This window comes from Equus caballus, chromosome 21 (assembly GCF_041296265.1).
Source record: "Equus caballus isolate H_3958 breed thoroughbred chromosome 21, TB-T2T, whole genome shotgun sequence".
Taxonomy (NCBI): Eukaryota; Metazoa; Chordata; class Mammalia; order Perissodactyla; family Equidae; genus Equus; species Equus caballus.
The window spans coordinates 66467979-66493876 of record NC_091704.1 but is presented as its reverse complement, the minus strand read 5'-3'; the positions used below and the strand labels follow the sequence as shown (position 1 = coordinate 66493876).

General features: G+C 39.2%; 1 protein-coding gene across 3 annotated transcripts in view; it reads left to right on the top strand.

The window, feature by feature from the left end:
* ADCY2 (adenylate cyclase 2) overlaps window positions 1–25898 on the top strand; it is a 404157-nt gene that overhangs the window by 317163 nt on the left and 61096 nt on the right. For all 3 annotated transcript variants that reach the window (XM_023625864.2, XM_023625863.2, XM_023625862.2), the window contains exons 15-16: window positions 10602–10686; window positions 25178–25315. In XM_023625864.2, coding sequence (XP_023481632.1) covers window positions 10602–10686; window positions 25178–25315 — 223 coding nt within the window. The remainder of the gene's footprint in view (window positions 1–10601; window positions 10687–25177; window positions 25316–25898) is intronic.

Below are 25898 nucleotides of genomic sequence, written 5' to 3'. Positions count from 1 at the left end.
TAAGTTAGCAGTTTAGTTCCTTCCCCATAATCAAAGGTCAGAGGTAGTGTGGCGCTCTCTCTCAGATTCATTGGGGATCGAGGATCCCTCCAGCGCACAGCTCTGCTTTCCCTGGACTTTGCTCCTCATCTTCATTCTCTAAGATGGTAGCATGCACATTCTGAGCAACAGGTTCTCTCCAGGAATGAAAACTGATTTTTGTTGTAGTTAGCTATATGTCACGGGTATAGTAGGATTTGAGGAACAATAACAATCAAAAGGGAACTGAGCATGTTTTTACTCAATGAAACGGGCCAATGTAGTTTTACTTTGTATCTAGGGGTATATTCTCAGTATTTGTAATAGAAATAGAAATTCATACATGCATTCAGTCAATCATTTGTGGAGTCATTTAACAGCTATTTATTGAGCTACCACATACCAAGCATAGTTAGAGATGCTGGGAAGACAACAGCAACCCCAAAAGCATCCTTTCTCTCATATTACTTGCATTCTGTTAGGCAACACAACAATAATGTAATAAACAAACACATATGCAATAGTTCAGTGGTGATAAGCTTTAAGAAAAATAAAACAGAATAGGATACTATAGAGTGATGGAAGGTCGTATTTCAGACCAGAGTGATCAGGGAAGTCACCACTGACTAAGCGACATTGAAGCAGAGGCCTGAATGAATCGATATGGGAATTATGTGGATATTTGGTAGAAGAACATTCTAGATGATGGAGCCACAAGTGTGTTCAAGGACCAATAAGAAGGCAGGATGGCAGGAGCAGAGTGAGCCAGGAGAGAATGGTAGAAGATGGGACCACAGGAGCAGTATGAGGGCCAGGTCAAGTCGGCCTTCACAGGCTACTGGAAGAACTTTGGATTTAATGCTGGTTGTGATGGCAAGCCCTGGATGGTTCTCAGCTGAGGACATGATCTGGCTATGTTTAGAAGCATTGTTCTTTCTGCTCTGGAAGAGGGGGTGGTAGAAATAGGAAGACCAGGTAAGATGATGGTTTGCACTAGACTAGCAGTGGAGGTGGTGAAAAGTGGCTAAATTCTGGGATATATTATAAAAAGTGATGGAGACTCGTCTTGCTACTGGATGGGATGTGAAGAATAAGGGAAAGCTAAGTTCTGGGGAATTTGGTCTTTTGGGTTTTGGTTTTGGCCTAAGCAACTGGAAGAATGGGGTTGCCATTTACATAGAGGGAGAATCCTGGGGTAGGGACAGGTTGGAGCGGGGCGTGGAATTAAGGACTGAGTTCAGGATGTTGAAGACTTGTGTGTGCATATTAGACATCCAGGTGGTGGGGCTTCACAGAGGGAGGGAGTGTGTGAGCCCAGGGTTCATGGGAGGAGTTTGGGGTGGGGTCATAATTTAGAAAATTCAGCACGTAAGTAATAGTTAAATCCATGGGATGGGATGAGCTCACCCAAGGAGTGAATATAGAAAGAGAAGACTGTGGACTTTCTGGGAAATAGTGTCACAAAATTCAAGTCTCCAGTCCTTATTGTCACCATAAAGTGGAAGCTTTTTCCTCAGCCAAATATAATCCCTTTTCCCTTTCCCATATCACAGGACCTTCAAGAGACCAGAACATCTCAAAGCTGTTAAGTCCTATTATCAGAGAAAGGTTACTGTAACCTGTAATGGTGATGGATATTTAAATGCCTTTTCTCCTTTCTACCTTTCAATTTTTTTTAACCAAATTCCCTTTCATTTTTAAGTTCTATCAAAAGAGAGTTAGAGGAATTTTTATTATTTCATGCTAACTTACAATTAAAAAACAGTTGTCTTCCCTCAGTTTTTATTACCCTTGCTAAATACCATGTAGCAGATGTGAAGAAAGTGATGATGAAAGAATCTGCGTTGTTACTTAGGGGGATGAACTGAGAGCACAGACAGAGGAATGACATGAAAGTCATCACATTAAATAGAATTCCAGAGAAAGACACCATTATTTACCCACAGAAATGTTTTATAATTAAAACAACTTTTAGAATTTTTTAGGAGGTGTGTATCTCTGATGGATTTTTCCTGTCAGCAAATGTGCTTCCTCATCTCTGTCAGGACCACCTGTAAGCAATAAACACACTAAAAAAAAACAGAAGGGAGAGAGGAGCTTGTCTCAAATCAGCCTTTTCCATATACTAATAGCAATACATTTGATTAAAGTGCCAGAGTCAAAAATCATCACTAAAAAGTGTAATTTTTCTTGCATCATGACAGGGAAGAGTCAAGTTTGCTTTTTCACGGGCATATAAATCAATTTTACTTGTGTGTTAAGAAGAAAGAGCTTTGCAACCAGAATGTTAATTCAAATTGATTCTGTTACGCGAACATCTTGGTACGCTTAATGGGCCTGAATATGCTTTTGATGGAGCAGGTAGGATAAATGGTTATAATTAAGAGCTTTTGGCCAACCACTGCTTTGCCTCGTGGTATTTCTTGTTCCCTGGGATGAGAGGTCCATCCATCTGAACAAGAGTGCCAGTGTGCCATGGACTGGAACACTGGACAGCCTAGGTTGGGCACATCAGTGAGAGTTTGAGCCACTCTGGTTCTGAATCTCAGGTTGTGATATCATGTGCTGTACACGAGATCATACCGTCTACAAAAAGAGGTCTTTTTACTTCTTCCTTTCCAATCTGATGCCTTTATTTCATTTTCCTGCCTAATTTCCTGGGCCTGAACCTCCAGTATAATGTTCAGTAGAAGTAGCCACAGCATACATATATTCTTGTTCATGATCTTAGGAGGAAAGTATTCAGTCTTCATCATAAGTGTGGTGTTCCCTGTGGGTTTTTCATAGATGCCTTTTATCCGGAGAAGGAAATCCCCTTCTAACTGTAGTTTGTTGAGTGTTTTTATAAGGAAAAACTGTTGGATTTTGTCAAAAATGCTTTTTCTACAGCTATTGAGATGATCATGTGGGGTTTTTTCTCCTTTATTCCATTAATATAGTGTATTACATTAATTGACTTTCAGATATTAAACCAACCTTACATTTCTCAGATAAATCCCATTTGGTCATGTTACATAATCTTTTTTATATATGACTAAATTCAGTTTGCCAATATTTTGTCAGAGATTTTTGTATCTATATTCAGAACAGATGTTAATCTCTAGTTTTGTTTTCTTATGATGTCTTTGTCTGATATTAGTATGAGGGTGATACAGGCCTCCCAGAATCAGTTAGGAACTTTCCCATCCTCCTTATTTTCTGAAAGAGTTTGTGAAAAAGTGGTATTAATTCTTCTTCAAGTGTTTTATAGAATTTACCAGTAAAGCCATCTGGGCATAAGCTTTTCTTTGCAAATAGTTTTTGTTTCAATTACTAATTCAGTCTCTTTACTTTTGTAGGTCTGTTGAGATTTTCTTTTCCTTCTTGAGTCGTGTTTGGTAGTTTGTGTCATAACGTAATTTTAACAGTGCTCACTTCTGCTTTAATGAGCATCTGTCATTCATTCCACAAAAGCAAAAGCAGATAGTCAATGGTATTAGTAACACTGTTTTCCTTTATACTCCACCCCCTTTAACGGATTTAACATTTGAGAAAGAGCAAAGTAGTGGTCATCAGATGCATCCAGAAAAAAATATCACCACGTCTTCTTCAGTGCCCTCCACTGTATCCAGAGGATTATTGTAAAATGTGGGAATCAAATTTTAATACCCCCATTGTTTTCTCAGGCTCTGATATGTCTGTTTGACCTGACGGCAGAATGTCCACAGTCTATCAGCTGTCTTCATAGTGGAATAATTATTCCTAAAAACAAACGTTGAAATGCATTTTAGAAAACAAGAGCCTATGAAAGTCGTTGTAGTACAAGATTCACAAAATAAATCGCATGATTTTAAAGTAGACTAACTCATGATAATTATCACTCAATCTGTTGAGATGTGTGTAATTAAAGGCCACCCATAATCACAGATCCACTCATAAGGAATTTCACATATGGCATAACCTATGGAATATGTAGATACTTGCTCAATGCTTATAGTAAAAACTGAATGGCTTTGCTCTTTTTCAAAGGAAAAAGGAAGAAATTTTCAGAAGTAACAGACTCTAATTCTTCCTGGGTTTCTATCTAACCACTAATGATATCATAGTACCCAGAAAAAACTTTATCTAGTTCATGGCTTAGAGTCCAATAAAGAAAACAGAAATTTCCTAAGGTATTTCAACAGGAGAATTTAATACAGTGAAATGCTTACAAGATAAGGAAAAATCTGGGAAACCAAACAGGGGATGGTAAAGCAACTAAGAGATTAGCAAGAAGAAGAACCTGCTCCCACACCTAGGGCTGGAAGGACATAGGATGGAGGCTGTGTTACCAGAAATGCAGGCTCCTGGACCTTCCTGCAGATGCTAGAACCATGGGAGGCCTTCCTGACCAGAGCTGAGACCAAGGCAGGATGGGTTGTCTGACAGGGATCTGGAACTTCAGAGAAGGCAGGGGTTGCAGCCCATTCAGAAATGGTTGCTAAATAGATAGTAAGAAGGAGAAATACTCAGCTTTCTTCCTTTCTCCCACCTTCCAGTCTCTCACCAGCACTTCCCATTGGCTAAACCTAGTTAGAAACAGTGGGCAAAGTGTCTGGGAAATGGAGTTTGTAGGAGATGGAATAGAAATGTGTGTGAAAACAAACAGGAAATTACCAGCACACTTAGTGACAAATTTTTCTGAATTTCCTGAAATACTTCAACCTCCAACAGCAAGAAGCTCTGTGAAAAGCAAGCAGAATAAATACAAAGAAAATCACATGTGGTGTATTATAGTCAAACCATTAAAGCCAAAGAAAAAACAAAACTTAAATGCACCCAGAAGAAAAAAGACATTGCATACAAAGGCTCAATGATGGAAATGGTGTCTGACTGCTCATCAGAAATGGTGAAGGGCAGCAGAAGACAACTGAACATCTTGAAACCCCTGATATAAACATGGTCAATCTTGAATTAAATATTCAATTGAAATATTCCTTTTAAAAATAAGGTGAAAGAAAAACATTTGGCAAATGAAGGAAAGCTAAAGGAATTCATCACCAGCAAACCTACAGTACAAGAAATGCTAATGGAAGTTCTTCAAACTGAACTGAATTGATACCAAAAGCAAACTTGAATCTGTAAGAGGAAATGAAGAGCATTGGACATGGTTAATGTGTGAGAGAGGAGAAAGACTATATACTTATATTTTACTAACTTTCTAAAGGACAACTCGTTATTTAATACACAGATAATAACATACACTAAGAATTTCTATGGGGAGGAGAATGAGATTATAGTGTAGTAAAGATCTTATGTATTTTTTGAGGTGATACCATATTAATGCTAAGTAACTTCTCATGAGTTAAGTTTTTTTTGTTTTTTTTTTGAGGAAGATTGACCGTGAGCAAACATCTGTTGCCAATCTTCCTCTTTTTGCTTTGGGAAGATTGTCCCTGAGCTAACATCTGTGCCAATCTTCCTCTATTTTCTATTTATCACAGCATGGCTTTATGAGCAGTGTGTAGGTCCACACCCGGGATCTGAACCCATGAACCTTGGGCTGCCAAAGCAGAGCACACAAACTTAACCACTATGCCACTGGGCTGGTCCCAAGAATGTATATTTTAGTTCTTGAGCAATTACTAAAAGATACAAGGAGGGATAGCTAAAAAGCCAATTGAGGAAATAAAAAAATACTATGAAAATTTTAGATTAAAGAAAAATTGCAATAAAGGAGGAATAGAGAAACAAAAAGACATGAGACAAATAGAAAACAAATAGTAAACGGTAGGTTTAAAATAAATAATATCAGGAAATGTAATGGACCACATCATGCCAACAAAAGCGGAGGGACAAATAAACAACAGGTAATAAGATGGTAGGATTAAAATAAAACATATTATTAAATGTGAAAAGATTACACACTCCAGATAAAAGCATGATGAAGAGATGCATTTAAATACAGCAGAAGTTAGGTTGAAATTAAAAGAATGGAACACACATAGCATACAAATAGTAAACATGAGAAGGCTACTGAGCATATGTTAATATCAGACAAAGCAGACATGAAGGAAAGAGTATTAACAGAAGGAAAGAGAGACATTGAATAGTGGTGAAAGGGTCAATTTACCAGGAAGCATAAAATCATAAAATGTGCATATACCAAAAACAGAGCTATAAAATACGGGAAAGAAAAAAAACTCACAAAACCAAAGAGAGAATTAGGCAAATCTATAATCATAATTAGATTTTTAATACCCTTTTTTAAACATCCCTTACTATATAAATAAGGATGTAGAAAATCTGAGCAAGATTATCAGTTTCCTAGAACTAACTGACGTTCGTAGAACTAAAACCAGTTGTAAAATACGTGTTTTTTTAAACTGCATGTGGAACATTGACCATGACATAACACAGACTAGGCCATAAGAGCATCACAACAAATTTTGATTGAGATAAATTTGGAAAGGTAAAAATATTACCGTTCGATACCTAACCACACCAACATCAAATTAGAAATCGAAAACAATAGAATATCTAAAAATATCTCCAAATATTTCAATGTTGGACGATATGCTTTTGAATAAACTACAAGTCAAATAAGAAATCACAAGAGAAATTACAAATGTTTTGAATATCAAAATGTGTCGGATGTACCTTACAGCAGTAATTTAGAGAGGAATTTGTAGCTTTAAAATGCTTAAATTAGAAAAAAAGAAAGGATTAAAATCAGTTGTCTATGTTTCCAATGTAGGAAGCTAGAAAAATACAAAAGATAAGCAAACCAATACCAAAGAAGGAAGGAGAATCAATAAAATAGAAAAATGATAAAGCCGAAAATTGGTTCTTTGAAAAAGTTTAAAAATTCCTACACCACTAGCAAGCCTGATCACGAAAGAAAAAGAGAGAGAGAATCACAAAGCACCTAAACTAATAATATAAGGAATAAAAGGGGATCCAGTACAGATCCTAAAGGTGTGAACAGCGTAAATGTGGAATATTATAAATTACTCGAGGCCAAGAAGATTTACAATTTAGATAAAATGGGAAAGTTCATTGAAAAGACAACTTACCAAAACTGACACACAATGGAATAGAAAATTTTAATCTGTTAAATTTATTAAATTTTTTTTTAAATCTTCCAACAAAGAAAACTTGACAGCCAGGTAATTTCTATGTAAATTCTAGCAAACAGTTTAAGAAAATAAAATGTAAGGAATTGGGCAAATATCAACAAATTTCATAATTGTCAATGAGTAAAAATTTCCTATTTATGAAAAGAGGCTCAAAGATTGAGGCTATGATCCAAAGGCCACTTCTGTCCTACGCATAGGAGATCTAGTTAAAATTAAAAGACAGAGAAAGGAAGGATGGAAAATAGCTACTCCAGGAAACAGCTTATAGAAGAAAAGAAAGCTTCAATAATATAAAATTTCTGACAATATAGAGTTCAAGTGAAAGGCATTCAGCATAAAAAAAAGAAAGACATATTGCAGTACAGTCACCAAGAAAATTTAACAATCATTAATCTTTATGTACTCCAGCATCTCTTTGAAATAAATAAAGAGAAACTATTAAAATGTTCAGATATATTGACAAACCTACAATCCTAGTTGGAAACGTTAATACATTCTAAAATCGACAGGCCAAAGTGAGCCAGTAAGTCAGCCCATTGAGGATTGGACTAGCTCATCAGGCTCTGACAATAGATATTTAGAGAACATGCTTTGGTTCCAGCAAAAAGAAAATGCATATCATTTCAGAAATCCATTAGACATAATAGAAGTAGAACATATTATCACACCCCAGAAGAAAAATAAAGTGTCAGAGTAGAAATAATAGAAACTGCAATCTCTGATCAAATCTAATGACATTAGAAACAACAAGGCTAGACCAAAAATAATCTCCTTGTGGAATTTATAAATTAGACTTCTGAATTACTCTTGTATTCAAAGGAAATAGAAATTGAAATTATAGGCTTCTTAGAAAAGAATGGCAATGGGTAGCTATAAATCAAAAGCTGCAGGATTTGGCTAAACCAGTAATTATAGGAATATTTATGTCCTTAAATGCATTTGTTAGACAATACAAAAGATTTTTAATAAATAACAATCAAGAAAAAGAACAATATAAGTTTAAATAAAGAAGGAGGAAGGGATTTTGAAAAGTTAAATCAGAAACTAATCATATAGAAAACTATCAGAAAGCGTAGACCTTAATAATAAACTGAAAGCTCATTCTTTGAAAAGATCAACAAATATGCAAAACTTCAAAAGTCTAATCTAGAGAGAAAAAGAAAAATAACATTAAGGACATTCCTTTAAATATGGAGACTTTTAAAATTACAAGAGAATATTATGTAAAATGTTTTACATTTGAAAATCTAAATGAAATGGATAATTTTCCAAGAAAATTATCAAAATTGACTCAGGAAATAGAACAGTAAACATGGCAGAAATGTGACATGTCTGCTCCTAAAAGCAAAACCTGTGTCAGGAGTACATTGGCATGGACATAAATCCCTACCACAACACTTAATAAAGGATAACTTTAGGCAACTTTCCCAACTTCTCTGGGCCTCAGTTTCTTTTTGGTAAAATGAGGTAATAGAAGTAACTACCATCCAGGATTATTATGGGATTAAGTGAACTATACATATAAAGCCTTTAGAACAGCTTTTGACACAATAAATATTCTGTCATCATACATTGCCATTACCATCATCACCATCACCATCAGCATCACTGTTACCATCATCAGCATCACCACCACTATCATCAGATGGTTTTATAGTTGAGATTTACCAAACCTTCAGTAGGAGATCAGGTTATTTAAAGTTTCAGACCTAAGAAAAAGATGTAATGTTTCTGAACTCAACTTTATGAGGCCGTCATTACCTTGACGCCAAAAAGGAACCAAGAGATCACAGAGTCCAAGAAAACCCATCAGAGCTTTCTTGTAAAAATGGATGAGAAAGATGGTGAACGAACGTCCAGCAAATGAGTGTGTTCCTCTTCAATCACAGGAATAAGAACAAGAACCTTCCACACCTCTGAGGTGTGGACTGCCTCTCACTCCCCCCACACACACACTGCCTGAGGCTCTGAGATTATGTGTTGTAGAGGTGCTGAGACCTGTGGCTTCTGACCAGGGACTAAGGACTAAAGTGATGTCTGAAAGAAGGGTGTTCTAGATAGGGAAGGTGAGGAGACATACGGTGCTTACCTCTGCTAGATTGTAAGCAGCTCCAAAGGGGAACGACATCTTACTCGTCTTGTGTGATTACAGCCCAGCACGTACCCAGCACATAAGACTAGTTACCAGTCCAAGTAAGTGTATTTGGAGTATATACACCCTCCTAGCAGAGACTTCTTCTTACTCATAAAATGTGAACAAATGCCGTTATCAGGCCAAGTATTTGAAAGCACCCTGAACTGTGTCCAGGAAATAACTCAGTGCCCAGTACATCACTGGGTCAGGCTCAAGCATTGGTTTGAAGTCCAGCTTTTGTAGAACTTGCTTGGTGTGTAATCATCTCTTGTAATAGAGTAGGTATCTGAGAGTGTGAGCCAAGTGGAACCTTCCCATGATGATGGCATTAGGAGGTTTACTCAGTTCACTGATCACCCGCTTCCTTTCCCTCCCTGTGGGGTTCATAGCCATGCACTCATGGGTAAGTGGGTTGCTGGTTGCTGACTTGCATCTGAGTCTTCCATTCGATGTGTCGACATTTGGGGTGTTGCTCCTCTTCACAGTACTATTTCTTCTGTCTCTTCAGTGTCGCTAGCCAACTTCATTGGCACCAGGTTCCAGTGTGGTCTCAGACACCACCTAACTTCTCCTCAGATGTTTCATTTGAATTTTATCTGTGATTACTCATTGTGGTTCAGCTCTTTTGATACCCCTGAACACTTCTATCCTTGGATTAAATGTAATTTTAAGAGGCTTTGAATTTTCTAATTGTCTAAAGGACCTCTCAGACATGCATACAATTCTTATAAATACTTTTATTCACCTGTAACCCGACATTTTCAGAATCTGTATCTCAGCAGGCACGTTTCATGTGGTCACAGGCAGCTTGCACGTTCATTGGCGCATGCAAGCATATACAGGCCATGGCAAGTGAAACCTTCAGGGAATGTCAGTAAATATTTGGCTGCATCAGTTTTGAAGGAAGTTGAATCTGATTGGCTTATACTGGGGAGAGTAAGGACTCAGTGTTTCCTAAGTGAACAGGAGTAAGGATGGGGCACGAGGTCTTCCAGGGCATCAAATGACGTCAATGGCAGGGAAGAGGGCACTGAGATGGAGACGGCCAAGTGCGGGCATGAAAGTGCTAGTTGCATAGGTGAGTCATAAAAAGATTGTTTTCCTTTAAAATTAGTTCTTACTGATGCTTATAGGCCAATTTTAATGAGTCATAACATAACAAGTTGATCAGACACAACTGTAGACAGAGTTTTCTATGGACATATTTTTGGTTTGTTTTAGCTCTGTTTTCATTTCTCAAAAAATTAGTGAGGATGAAGTCCATAATATATTAAGCCAAAAATATTACTGATGGCTTTCCAGAATAAGAGAAACTACTCTACACTAACCTGTTGCTTTTTGTTTCCTGGTAGAACGTCCGTTCTCGGGATTTCCTTTGGAGCTGCATTTCTCTCGCTTGCCTTTATCCTTTTCGTCTGCTTTGCTGGACAGCTTTTGGTAGGTACTTGAAATGTGGAACTTCTTTAAAACTGTGCTAATTGAATGAAAACTGATTTCTTTCTTAACACAGGGAGCTTGTTGATTTACCATTTCCAGAGATACAGATCCCAGTAAAGAAACATGCACCCTTCATGTCAACAGTCCAGACTATAAACTGAGGCAGCTCATGCACAACCAAGACACTAATTTGGAAATTATTTGAGATGTTGGATGTCACATCATAAAATTGTATTTATGTCTGTTTGTTTCTGTCAACATTTTTAATCATCCCCTTTAAGTTTCCAGCGTATTTATTACCACAAGTACAAGTATAAGAGGAGGCTTTTAGTGTACGGGGGAATTAAAATTTAAACCAACTATATCTTTTATATCCACTTTCCAGATATAAAATTTCAGGACATATTAAAATAGCAAATGTAAAATTATCTTTCGTTAGTGTTTTAATTTAAGGCAAACATTATAAGCACTTATGGTTTAAATGGTAGTTCTGGATATAAGAATTAAATCTAAGTGTCTTCTTGAGTCTCAAGACTCATCCTGGCTGACTGAGCCCAGCTCAATGAGAGCATCCTAAGAAAGCCAGCAATGGGATAGAATTCCCAAAAGGTAGTCAGTGTTTCATTTCGTTCATTGGAGATGAGTTGAAATGGGAGAGGCCTCTCTGAGCCAGGTTTTGCACGGAGTTCATGGGCATCCTCAGATGTGTCAGAGACTTTTTTAATTAAAATTTTAGTATTAGAATAATCTGTTATACAAAATAAATAGGGATAATCTTTAAGCTGTTTGTCAATGAATGCATTTTATGTGACATCTGAGGTTATAGGAAATTTCTTTCTTTTGTATTTTTGAAATCATGATTTCTTCTTCCAATTAGACTTTGACAAGCCCATTTAGATAACACAGCCGAGGAAGCAGGCCAAGAGTTTGTGCTGCTCCTGTCCCTTCTCGGGGTTGTGCTCTACCCGTAAGCACGCACCACGGCTTCTGTGAAAGCACTTTTCTCATTTTGCATGGTTTTACACTTTTCATCTGTCTCTTCACTGTAACGTCATTTTGCTTTTTAAGAGACATACTGTTACTGCTAGCAACATCAGTACAGTGCCATAATGCCTCCTACAATCCTTGTCCTCTCTTCAGAGGCTCTGCAGAGCAGTAGTCCTGGAACCCAGGCCATCCGTTGCATTCCAGTCTGATGTGTTGAAATCTTTTGGCCAAAAAAGGTTAAGATTCTGATGTGTGTCTCCACCTCTTGACCGTGGCCACTCTGCCTCCGCTGCCTTGTACCTTTGCGAACTTTGGAGGGTTTTGTTTGCTATGTCATAGTTTAGATGTTTCAGATTGGATTGGAAACTCTTCCCAAAGTGAGACTGTGGTTTCTGATTTCCTCGAATGCACACTTGGCATCTCAAGTCTCTTAACAATCCCATCAAGGCATTGTAGGTTGTGGAGAAGAGAGTAAATATGGAACCATGGGAATCCTTGTCAAGTTCTAAATGCTGATTATACAAAGAAGCCTGATTTTCCATATTCAGAGTTTCCTTGGGTGGAAAAGCACACGGGTCCACCCTCTGTCTTCCCCAGCCCCCTTGAGGCTTCTGCAGCCCATTTCTCAGGTTTTTAGAATAGGAACTATCATTTGTGGTTCCACTGGAAATCCAAACCTCGATCTGATTAAAGCAGGTTATATCACTGAGCCTAAGTAGCCATATTTCTCCTCTCTTCCGAGGAAGCCAGTCTTGGGGGTTGGGAGGGCATGGGATATATTTAGGGTTTCCAGCTGACTTTTTTCTTTCCACTGCCTAAGTTGCTATAGAAAAGAAACACAGAGCTGGAGGCCAGCAAAGGAATCTCCAGAGCAACTTGGCTGCCTTTGTGGGAATGCTTTGCTCTTATGTAATGTCTCTCCTCTCAGCCTCAGTATAATCCGACCTCCTTGTTGAACCTTTCATGGCTCCTGGTCCCTCCTGTACCCAGCCTGTGGTCCCTATGAGTGATCATGATCAGACATCCATGATGCCTGGTTCCACCCGTTCCTGGGGGCTTCCCAAGACCCTGACACCCACATACCAGATGCTAGGAAATTCTTTTTTAACTCTGGGCTGTCTCAAAAAGAAAATTTTGAGGCTGCAAATAAACTTGTGCCTGCCTCCTCCTCGAAAGAAGCCTCTATTTTGCCAAAGTGGTCGGGAAAACTAGAGTTGAAGACAGCTGGTCTTTCCAAACTTGAATCAATAGGATCCATGAATGAGTCTCCCCCTAGTGGCCAACTGTAATCCTTGGTCCAGATGTAATCCTGATAAAATTCAAGAAGGAATTCTTCTCGTTCCATAAAGAGGTTTTCTTTTTAATGTTTAAACCATTCTGTAAGGATTGTTTTTAACTGTCAACAGAAAACGTAGTAATGCACAGCCAATCTAAGAAGGCTTGAAGTATGCTTTGTATTCTACCCTTCAAATTCAGTCAAGAACTATGTATATCACAAATATTCCACAGTGGTCTTGGATGAGTACTGCTACACCCTAACATCTCCTTCCCTGGCCTCTTGAAAACCTACCAACTGTATGAGGTTTTATTATGGGTTGCATTTATTTATGGATTAATTATGGAGTTTGTGAAAGGGTACTTAACATCCCAGACTCACCTTCTATTAACATATGTTAACCTTCGGAAAATTTAAATGCCAAAGGCAGTATTGATGCTAATAATATCAGTATTAAATTGTCTGTATGAAGGATCAAAGTAAAATACTTTTATAAAGGAAGTTGGGAACAGGTAAGCCTGACTGATACTTTTCTTCCAAGAGCCTTACCTTTTTACCTTCTGTTGAACAAAAAGTTCAACACAAGTAATAAAATTGATTGGTTATTGTACAGCTGGGTGTGATAAAAAGGTAGAGAAACATCAAAATGGGCAAAAATAAGAGTGATGATGAAATGCAATTTTTTTCCTGCTGACAAAAAAATCACACAGGTGTTTGTTCAGTGACATATTCTGAAAAAAATGTCAGGGCATTTATTTGTTATAATGTGATTTCAATGAGAAACCCAGACCGCTCCTCTCTCTGCCCCTTCCCTCCCACCCCACCCCTCTCCCTAGCGGCTCTCGGCAGTGCGCCCCCCTCCCCATGAGCCCACTTCTCACTTCTCATCCAGGTAGGTGGGCTCTGCGCCTGCTTCCCTTCCTAGAAACTTTCTCAGAAACCACACCACCTGTGATGGGCCCTTTTTGAGTACCATGAGACTTAGGATCTTTGCCACATAATTTGCACTCAATTATATAACATCTCATTTGATCCCCAATTTGGTTTTTCTGGCAAGTGTAACTGTTGTTTTCCCTTATATATAGTAGGTTCTTTGAGACAAGAACTGTTTCCTACCCTTGCTTTCTATCCCTCACCAAATCCAGCAGCATGCTGACCACAGAAATGTGTTTAATGAGCATGTGCTGAGAAAGTGCTACTGGGCTTCTCCCATCACTTCCCTGAGGTTCTTCTTTACTTCCTGCACTCATCTGGCTCCATGGAGCACCTCCGTTGTCTCACCAAAACCACCATTCTCATCCAAGGTACGCATGCCCTGCGTGCCTGCGTTAATCTTTCTTTCTCCAGATGCTGTTGCATGGGGACAGCTTGTGCGTGTAAATGAATGTGTGAATGAGTGAAGGAATTTTTGTTGGTGGCCTTCATCTTGCTGCATTGAAATTCCCTCTCCTCTGTGCCATGCCTTGACTCTGACATGCTCCAGTCTGACTCCTTGGTTGGAAATGATCTAACCTTCATAAACCAGCTCTGAAGAGCCCAGCTTACCCTACCAGCTTCCCTGGTGCCTGCTGGTCAGGCTTCCTGTTTTGTATTCTTTTATATGAAAAGATCATCAGTGAGTTCACTTAATCCCTGTTTTGTGCATTGTAGTCCTTGAGGTTCTTGAAACACAAGATAACTATTTAATATCAGTAAGCTTTGCACCCAAATGCAGCCTCCTGGCCCCACTGCTCAGAAAATGTCCCACCCCCGTCCTCACCCACACTCGACTTCTGAGCTCGCAGCTCTGAATTCAGCTCACAGTCGCCACATCCCTCGTCCAAATTCTGGCAAGCTCTGGCCCATCATCCTGGTCCGTCATCCTGGTCCGTCATCCTGGCCCATCATCCTGGTCCGTCATCCTGGTCCGTCATCCTGGTCCGTCATCCTGGTGTCCTCGCCTGTCAGATCTTCTTAGGCACCTTTGCATCGGTGCCTCCATGAGGGAGTTAGCTTTCTACGGCAGATGCTGGTTAGCATTTCAGAATGGTAAAGCTCGAGAGCTGAAAGAAAGCCCAGGGGTCACCTTGTCCAGCCCCACACTTTGTGGCTAAGGGACCCAGGACTCTGGAGATGCCGTGCTCTTCAGGGAGTTTGCGTTTCCAATTATTTAGGAGAAAAGCTTCCCTCCACAAAAAAAAATGATGCAGGATTTGTAAACAGATCTCCTGAAGGTGGAAATGGAGACTTTGGGGCAGGATCATATGTAATAACCATAAGCCCTGCAAAGGCTTATAAGCCCTGGGTAAGAACCTTCAGACTCAACATAAACTGCTTATGACGGGCAAGATTCCCATGAGCTGTTCTGTATTCGACCTCGTCACAGTTTACAAATAATAAATATTATATTAAAAATGATGACTTTCTCTGCTAGGTATTTTATTTATGCTGGCTCATTTCTCCTTACAAGGGTCCTTAGAGGGAATGCCCATTCTACAATTAATGAAATGGAAGCTCACAGATGCTACATAACTTGCCCTATACTATACAGCAGGTAGGTTTTAGAGCCAGAATTGGAATCAAGGCTGAGAACCCTTGTAGTTAATTGGAGGCAGGTTCCAGAAGGCGACAGGCTGTGTGTGGAGAGAGTCACCGGCAGACGAGTGGTTAGCACTAGGCAGAGATGCCCAACCTCATGGTTAGGGGCCAGCACGGCACTGAGGTTGCCCTGTGGGGACTGCTGAGCATCCATTGATCAAGATCACATTGGTAAGTCAGGATGACCTCACATAGAACTTCAGTCGTATACTCCTCTAGTCTAGTTTGCTAATATACGTTATTTAGCTATTGGCCCATTTTATTTAAAAAGGAATCCTGGGCATGGTATAATTCCATCTTAAAAGGCATTCTGTAAAATAGGAAAAAAAGTTAAAAGTGGATTTAGACTCTAAAATATTCTAGTAGGAAAATACCCTCACTAATAACACTTTGCAAAATGTTTTCACATATATGAGAGCCCTTCAAAGTGTTTTCATATATATTATTTTGTTTCATAATCAAAACAATCCATTTTGTCTAAGTAGAAACTAAGACATAGAATAAGATTCATGTTCACATTTTCATTACGGTGAGCAATAAAAATGATAATATCTGGGGGGCAGCCCAGTGGCATAGTGGTTAAGTTCATGCTCTCTGCTTTTGGCAGCTTTCACAGGTTCAGATCCCTGGTGTGACCTAGCACTGCTCCTCAAGCCATGCTGCGGTGGCATCCCACATAAAATAGAGGAAGATTGGCACAGATGTTAGCTCAGGGCCAATCTTCCTCACACACACAAAAGAATAATAATTATAATTGTCACAGTAGTGGTAGTAATAATAAGTGCACATTAACTGCCAGATTTAACTTTCTGAACTACCTGAAGTGGACCAGCTCTCTGTAATAAATACAAGAGAGTGACTGTAATCAAAAATACCACCAAAAAAGCACACCCCTAAATAGTCTTTTAGAACAAGTGTGCCGGATACAGCAAATGAAAATGTCAGAAGAAATTTTTCTCTCGCTGTGGTTGTCTTGTGCTTTGTATAGCAGAGCTAATATGATGCCAGCCTAGCAGCCTTGTTCCAGGCAGAGATAAAAGCACAAATACAGAGATCGTGCTGGGGACGGGAAGTAGGTCACACACTTGCGGATAGAAAAGCTTCCTACCCCACAGGAGTCTTTTCCCTTCAAGTCTATTTTCTCTAATGTCAATATAACTCTACCAGCTTTCTCTTGGTTAGTATTTTCCCACTTTCCCTTTTTTCCATCTTTTAATTCAGCTTTTCCTTGCCGTTATGTAGGTTTTAAGTGTGCTGCTGGTAAACAATATCCAGCTGTATGTTATTTTTCTCTGATCCAACAATCTCTCTCTTTTACCTGACAAGTGTAATACATTTACGTGTATTACAATTACTGCTCAGTCTTATTTTGCTTTTTCTTTGATCCATCATATATCTTCTTTTCTTCTACTTGTTTTTCCTCCCATTCTGCATTCTCTTGGATGCGTGGAATTTATTTATTCTCCTTTATTCCTTCTTGGAACTTGGCAGTTCTATATTCTAGTATTTTCTTTTAGTGATTAACTTAAAACATGTAATGTGCACATAACTGAGTCCATCACTATCTCTATCTTCTTGTTGAAGAATACAGGGGCCATGTTCTAAATCTCTATGCCTCATCATCCTTTTCCATCTCCTGAAGTAGTGTTGTTTAAGTTTTTCTAAATTAAAACAGCTTTTACTATTTACTATTATTATTGTTTAACAATTTCTTTGTTCATCGTTCTCCTGAATATCATTCCTTCCCCCAGGACTCCATGTCCATATTACCAAAGGATTATTACTTTTGTAATCCTTTCAGTGAGAGCCTGTGCATAATATGCCCACTCAGCTTTTGTGTTAAAAAATAGTCTGTTTCTTCCTCACTGAGTAATAGTTTATGATAATTTTTCAAACATTTTGAAAATATGAGTCCATATTTTCCTAGACTTTAATGTACTGAGGAGAAATCTACTGTCTGTCTAATTGTTGTCCTTGGGAGACATTATGTCCTTTCTCTTTGGGTTGTTTTTGTAGGATTTGCTCTTTGTCTGTCAGGGACAATAGATTCCTTGTGTTAAGGGGTAGGTTTACTTTCAGCTTTCCTGTTTGGACTCAGTGTGTCACCTCAACCACAGAGCTCATGTTCTGCTCCAGCTCCACAAAATTGTCTGATTTCTCCTTGGATTTTGCCTCTTTCCCAGTCTTTCTGTTCTATTTCTGTCAAATTTTATTTACAAATATATTGAATCTTTTCATTGCATCCTCCACGCCTCAACATCTCTTTCATATTTTTCATGTCTTTATCTTTCTGTGTTGTTCACAGGATTATTTCCTCAGCTCCACCTTACCTGTTGATAATGACCTGTTTTTGTTCTACAGAGAATGGAAATGGGAAGTCAAACACCCTTTGTATTCCAAAACACGGTCTCAAACATTTTGTAATTTTCATTTAAATTGTTAGGATGCTTGGAACTTTAATCTATCATCCAATACACTGTTTGATATAGCACTGAATAAATGATGCAAATTGTCAATGCATAACTATTGAGTTTTTAATTTCAGTGTCTATATTTTCATCTCTAGAGAGTCTGTGTGGCTCAGTTTAAAAATATGCCTGTTATTTTCTTTTAACAACTTGCTCAGTCATGATGGACTGTAATCCATATTTTATTACTTTACCTTACCTTATTGGCTCTTTCAGATTGATATAATATCTGCAGATTTTGTGGCACTAATTCCACTATCTGTTATATCTGTTGATTCTTCCTTGTAGCGTTCATTGTCTTATGTAGCTAATAACTTTTTTTTTATCATGAGGTCATGTTCAGTTTGGAATGCTCCTCCCCTACTGGGATGTGCCCCACACCCTTTGATGTAAAGTATCGTTTATAAGCAGTGTTGTTCTTACTTCTGCCAGACCCCCGAGGACTTTCTCCGGGTTTTAATCTGATTAATAACCTCTCAACTTGGGATTCTCATTATGAAGCAAATAATGTCATTTCAAACCCAACACCCAGATTTAGAGTTTGAATTTATCATCAGAAGTTTATTGATACTTCCCTAAACTAGAGCATGGAGTTCTTCTAGGCTTCTTTACATGGAGGGAGCATCCTTCTGAGGCTTCTGGGTTTTTTTAAGAGTCTTGGTCTTGCCCACCTTTTACAGGGCCAAGGTAACATCTTTCCTCTGTGGGCATTAAAAGCCCAGTCCTAGGTGTTGGAACCTGTGTCCAGTTCCAGGACACTCCTGGGCCAATCCCACAGGCTCAGTCCCTCTGTAGTGAGCTCCTTCTTTGTTTCTAGCCCAGAGAATTTCTCTTTGGGTCCACTGTTAAGATAGTAAACATACTGAGCAATCTCCTGTTGAATTCCTACTCTTTGCTGAACACTGTGCTGCTTCTTGAAATACCAAGACGGCTGTGATGTGTCACTTTCCTCAAGCAGCTCTCCATGTGGCCAGAGACAAGCATGTCAGCAAAAACCACACATTGTGGCGAGGCTGTGAGTGCCACGCAGTGCATGAATGACTGTGGAATGTGGCTCACCCAGGGCATATGAAAGAAACCAGTTGACTTTGTAAAATATTGAAATAAAGAAGTCTTTCTGTAGCAAATTTAAGTAATTAAATAATCAGAGTACACATGACAGTCTCTGTGACATCAAATGTTACAAGTAATTATTGCTGCAGCTTATTGCTGCCATTCAGAAAGACAGTTCTCACCCAATTAAAATGCCAAAGCAGGTGTTCCTTTAGGCAAATACACAAAAGTGCATGTTTATATGATAAACTTCAACATATTTTTCAGGCAAGATTTTAAGATGAGTTTTGTTTTTCTAATAATAAAAGTTTGCTGCTCACCCACTAAGATACAACTTTTCTGAATGTTTTTCATGTTATTAAACTTCATTTAGTATAAGCATCTACTTCTTTTTCAATTCCCTCGTTTTATTTTGAAAATGGACATCAGTGAAATTGCAAATGCAATCTGTAATTATCACATTAAATTATGAAGAATTTTAGAGTGAGAGAATACCTGTTGTTTCCAGGGCAAAAGATTCAAAAAAGAGAAAATATTCTGGGTGGAGGTATTTTTTTTGTTTTTTGTTAATCCAAATACAGTGCACGAACATTTTATTTGTATGTGCAGAATCTTCTGCCTGTAGTGAATGAAGAACATTGATCCCACAACCTTTCTAGCAAATACGCTGCTCATTGACCCCAGCACCAACTCTATGATAGGGTTTTCATATAAATTTATATTCTTTCTCCATTTACATCTCCCACTAAATTTAATACCAATGTCATATTTGTCAGTGGATGAATGTGGCATTGACAGCCAAAAGCATTTCTAGAATTTCCACCGTGAGCTCACTGTAAGCAAGAGCCCATCGTAGGATAGGAGAGACCCACTGATGATCAAGGAAGTGAGGAAACAGATTTGGCTGAAATTATTCCAGTAATTAAACCAAAGATCAGAGAGAATGACTAAACCGGGCTCATAGCAGGCAGTCTCTCATTTTCATATGAATAGCATCTTCTGAATCAATGCCAAAATATTCTTTGAGCTGTTATCATTTGTAGTCTTTCATTAGGATGGTGTAAATTTTGATAAGCTTATTTTTCCATCAGGAACTTTATTTGAATACTTAACCTAAAACAGAATAAACTGAAGTAAATTATCATGTCAGGATCCAAGCTGTAATTTTTATTCAGCTGCAAATTGAATCAGTGTTCTCATTTCTCCTTAATCAGATTCCTCCTATTTTGAGATCTTAAGGTCTTCTTTATCTTCTTTTTCCCCATCGTTGGTTTCTTCTGCTCCCCTAACACCTTCATCTTCCTCCTCCTCTTCCTTCACTGTTATTTTAGTTCCGGGTACGCAGCTCTATCATCTTCTTCTGGTTCCTTGTCCTTGCCACCAGCAATGTTTACCAGTCTTCAGATGTCAGCCCTGTTTGTTTACCTTGCTTCTGTTTCGTGATGGGAATGAAAAGATATGGGAGGCTTCCTACTTCCCTGACCTGAGAACAAGGAATATTCGTTCGGCATGATAAGTTTAAAAACGATTGTGTGGGGGGCCTGTGATGCGTCCGTGAAGGCTCCACGGGAGAAGGAACTGAATCAGTTGCATCCTGAGTCAGTTGTCCTGAACCAGCGTGTGCCAAACCCCCGTGTCTTTAGTGAGTAGTTCCAAATAGTCTTTCTAAGGGTGAATAGAAACATGGCAGTTTTCCTGCTCATCCTTCCACATATTCACTGGGCACACATAGACAGTAGTTTCTGGGGCCACCGATTTATAATTTTTCCCAGCATGTTGCAGGAGCAGAAAAAATTCACATGTGTCTGCCCACATCTGTTCCAGTAAATCACCAGCCTCTGCTCAGAATACAACATATTCCTATTAGATAGTATGTTTGGCAAGATTATCACCATGTAGTATTTTAGAAATTCAAACAGAGTAATTTTTTGAATTTCATAATTTCGGTAAAATATCTGTGTAGTAGCTAGATAATATTTTACTTAATTGACTGTGATTGGAATTTGAGCTAGATTTAAATTTTCTCCTAAAGTAGTAAAGTTTTATATTTTCTGCTCTTAACATTTTCATTATTATATATATTGACAATTTCTGTGTACAGACACAAAAACATTGATTTTAATAATTTTCTCTTAAATAAAAACACTAATCTAGCTGATTAGACTGCAAATACATATTGTCTTAATTTGCCAGAATCAAACCAAATGCCGTCATCTCCTAATGGAATCTGAGCTAGATGACTATGATATTCTATTTGAATCTCTTCTCTTTAAACTTTGTTATGGCTTCTCCTCCAGAATTCAGATCTGATTAGGGTCTGTGGTATTAATATTATTAGAAGTAGCATGCATTAAATGGTAATGATAAACACCCTCAGGTGGATATCCTCCAGTTATACGACCCTGCACTTCGTGTTCAGAGCGTTAAAAGGCATGTTATTTGATCACAGATTTAATGCCACCCCCAACTCCCATCTAAACTCTGCTCTTTGGGAAGAAGTCAAAGGCACAAATCTGGCTCCTCCCGCGTTGCTGATGGGAAGATACCCTGCAGAGCCCTGCCAAGGGCACCTCTTGCCGCCAGCCAGCGATTCAGCTCCTGGCAGCCCCTGGAACCCAGGGCAGCACTGGCTTGTGCTCCCAGACAGGCTCTAAGAGGAATCAGAGAAGGACTTCAGAGCATGAGACCAAAGAGTGAGCCCTAAACGTTGTTCTGGGATTCTGCATCAGTGGGGGCTGTGTGCTGTACACAGACATTCTGCTTCTAGATCAGGAGCTGAAGGAAAAAACCATAGTGGAGAGGAGGAAAACTTAGGTTTTTTGTTCATATAGATATAAAGCAAATAGATGTTCTGGGTGCCTTATGTGGCTCATTTAAACCTCTTAAAAGACCGAGGAGGCAGGTATTATTATTCCTATTTTAGAGATGAAGAAACTGAGGCCAGAGAGGATAATTAACTTTAAGAAAGTTGCACAGCTGTGAGGATTGGATCCTGGGCCGCTGGGCTGGTTCTCTACTCTTCTAACCACCTCTCATTCTGTATTATGGAATCGCGTTTAGTTGTTGTATCAACATTTAACAGATTGCAATGCTTATAGGTTTACGAACAAGGCAGGTATATTTTTAAGAATAAAGCAAAAAGAAAATGTGAAAGAGGTAGAGAAATAAAAGTGCTGTTTATTAGTGCAGTTAAGGAGTATTCACTATTTGAGTTTTATTGCTATCACACCAGTTTTACTGTTATATTAACTTAGAACAAATCAAAAGGGTATAATATGTTTATTTCTTCTTCTGAATTTTTTGAAATCACAACTCTTTTTAATGTTTCCGGGACACATGGCCTTGAGGCCCCTACCCCTTTAGCATGAAGATTAAAGTTTAGATCTCTGGAGAACTCTTAGATACTGCTTGTCCTATCAGATAACGGACTTAAATACCTACCCCAGCCCCCGGCACAGGCAGAGCACGTGGTCCCCACAGCTTAGAACTCTCCCTGCTTCTGCTCTCTCACCACCTGGACAACGTGAGAATCACAGTGCTGCCTCCCTGGAAAGGTGGCCCTCAGGAGGAGGTGAGCTCATCCACAGGGATCCTGCAGGGCAGTGTGGGGCCCACAGCAAATGGTTCGGGAACTCCGGCTGCCATTCTGTAAAGACCCCCATTCCTTCTGGTATCAAAAGAGCTTCTCCAACACCATGATACCGCTCACTGCAGCATTTTTCACAATAGCCAGAAGTGGGAAGCGCCACAGGTGTCCAACAACACAAGAGTGGATAAACAAAATGTGGTGCATACATGGGATGGGATGTTATTAATGCCTTATTAAAAGGAAGGAAATCTTGTCACGTGCTACAACATGGATGATCCTGGAGGACTATGCTGAGTGAAATAGGCCAATCACAAAAAGGCAAATACTGTATGATTCCACTTATATGAGGTACCTAGAGTAGAGCCAAACTTTTATAGACAGAAAGTAGAATGGTGGGTGCTGGAGGCAAGCAGTGGGGGAAAAGGAGAATTCTTTAATAGGTGTGGAGTTTCAGTTGGGCAAGATGAGAAGCTCTAGGGATCTGCTCCACAACCACATGAATACAGTTTACTGAACTGTGCACTTAAAAATGGCTAAGAGGGTGAATTTTATATTATGTATTTTTTTTTTGGAGAAAGATTAGCTCTGCGCTAACATCTACTGCCAATCCTCCTCTTTTTGCTGAGGAAGACTGGCCCTGAGCTAACATCCATGCCTATCTTCTTCTACTTTATATGTGGGATGCCTGCCACAGCATGGCTTGCCAAGCAGTGCGTAAGTCTGCACCCCAGATCTGAACTGGCGAACCCCGGGCCACCGATGCAGAATGTGTGAACTTAACCACCATGCCACTGGGCCGGCCCCCATATTATGTATTTTCTAACACAATTAAAATTTTTTTTATGATTGAATAATATTTTATTGTATATATATATACATATATGTTATATGGATATATACCCACACATACACATATATGTATACCACATTTTCTTTATCCATTCATCCATCCATGGACATTTATTTTGTTTTCATATCTTGACTGTTGCAAATAATGCTTCAATGAACAAGGGGATGTATATGTATCTTTTCAAGTTAGTGTTTCTGTTTTCATCAGATAAATTACCCAGATGTAAAACTGCTGGAATGTATGGTAGTTCTATTTTGAATTTTTTTGAGAAACCTCCATACTGTTTTCAATAATGGCTGCACCAAGTTACATTACCACCAACAGTGCACAGGGGTTCTCTTTTCTCCACATCCTCACCAGCATTTGTTATCTCTTGTCTTTTTGGTGATAACCATTCTAACAGGTGTGAAGTGATATCTCACTGTGGTTTTTATTTGCATTTCCTTGACGATTAGTGATGTTGAGCACCTTTTCACGTACCTGTTGGCCATCTGTATGTCTTCTTTAGAAAAATACCTATTCATGTCCTCTGCCCATCTTTTAATCAGATTAGTTACTTTTTTGATATTGAGTTGTATGAGTTCTTTATCTATTTTGACTACTAACGCCTTATCAGATACATGATGTGCAAATATTTTCTCCCATTCAGTTGATGGCTTTTTCATTTTCCAAATTCCAAATATGTGTAAATGGATATACTAAGATGGGTGAACCAGAGTAACACATCTCCTAAGTCAATAATAGTAACAGCCATCTCTTACGTAGATTCTGCGCAGTAAGAGCCGTAGATATTAACACTTTAAACTAACAGTATATGCACTTATTCATCTGTGACTAGTAATGTTCCTAACACTTTCATCATGTTCCCTCATTTAATCCTCACCCTATCTGAGGTCAAACATTATTATCTTCTTTTTTCATTGAGTAGACAGAGAGATGGTGGGTAGAGGATAAAGTGGACCCACAGCCACAGTCCAGCCTCAGAGTTTGGGCTCCTTAGTTGGTGTCCCTAGAATGTCTAAGGGCTCAGTCATTGGTGAGAACCCTGACTTGTTCCTGAGATTCCACACAACCACAGAGCCTCACAGCACGGCTTGATCCTACAGGCAAAGTGTGTTCAATTAAAAATTTTAAAAAGAGCTTCTCTATCTGGGAAGAAGCCCCCACAGGATAGGATGAGGTAAAGCCATCACCACGACACTCCCTCAGAGCTTTGGGTCTTGTCTTTGGAGGGAAAGACACCGAACTGTTTCGTGGTCCGGTTGTATTCTTGTGATTAGCTACGTGTTTGTTCATCTGTTTTCTACATAGACAAGCTGAATTTATAACAACTGCTTCATCATAGCTGCAATCTGAGACCCAACACCCTCCAGAGTGGTTTGATTAACTGACGTTTTTTCTTTACCAGGAGATCCTTTTTAAAACATAATTTCAGGTCTGTTTGAAAGGACATACAAGCACATCCTACATTTACTGTAGAAATTTAATTAATTTGTTCCTAATTTGTCACAATAATGCCAACATAATTTTAGTAAGGTTTGGGAGCTGGTATGGGTCCCCAGGGGAGGACAGAGCCTACGTGTTTAATCTGTGAAGAATGTTGGTGCATCTTGTGGTTTTAAACATCATTAAGAAACTTGAGAGAATACATAAAATATCAACGCATTTCTTTTTCTTTCTCTCTTCTCCTAGCAATGCAGCAAAAAGGCCTCTGCCTCTCTCCTATGGCTTCTGAAGTCATCTGGCATCATCGCGAACCGCCCCTGGCCGCGGATCTGCCTCACGGTCGTCACCACGGCCATCATATTAACCATGGCCGTGTTCAACATGGTGAGTCAGGGCGCCCACCAGGCAGGGCCTTCTTTGCTTTCGATGCCTGTCTTGGTGGAATTTTGAAACCTTGCCCATAGCTCCTTTGGTGACTCCCCTTTCTGCCTTTTAAATTCAACATCCAACTGCTATAGCAGCAGCTTCACTAAGAAGGACGCTTTCTGTGGAAGCCACCTGGAGCGGGCAGCTCCTTCCAGCAGCTTCCCACCTCCCTGCTCATTGTGGCTCTTGGCTCCAGAAACGACATGGAATGTCAGTGGGATAACAGAACCGTCACATGACGGAGATGCAGTGGGAGAGGGGTCCTGCTCTGGAGGTTAAAAGGCCTGACTTCAGACATCAGCTCCCCACCTTGCTAGCAGTGCCGTCTTGGAGAGTTTTCATTAAACTTCAACAGGCTCCATTTCCACTTCTCGAAAATGAGAACTGACACTTCTCTGCCAAGGAGGTTTCTAGGGTAAATAAACTGATGTTCCTACCACACTTAGGACAGCACCAGGCATTTTGTAAATATTTAACCAGTATACCCAGTATAGTACTGGTATATCCTTAAAAATAGACACGTAAGTGATCAATGCACCTT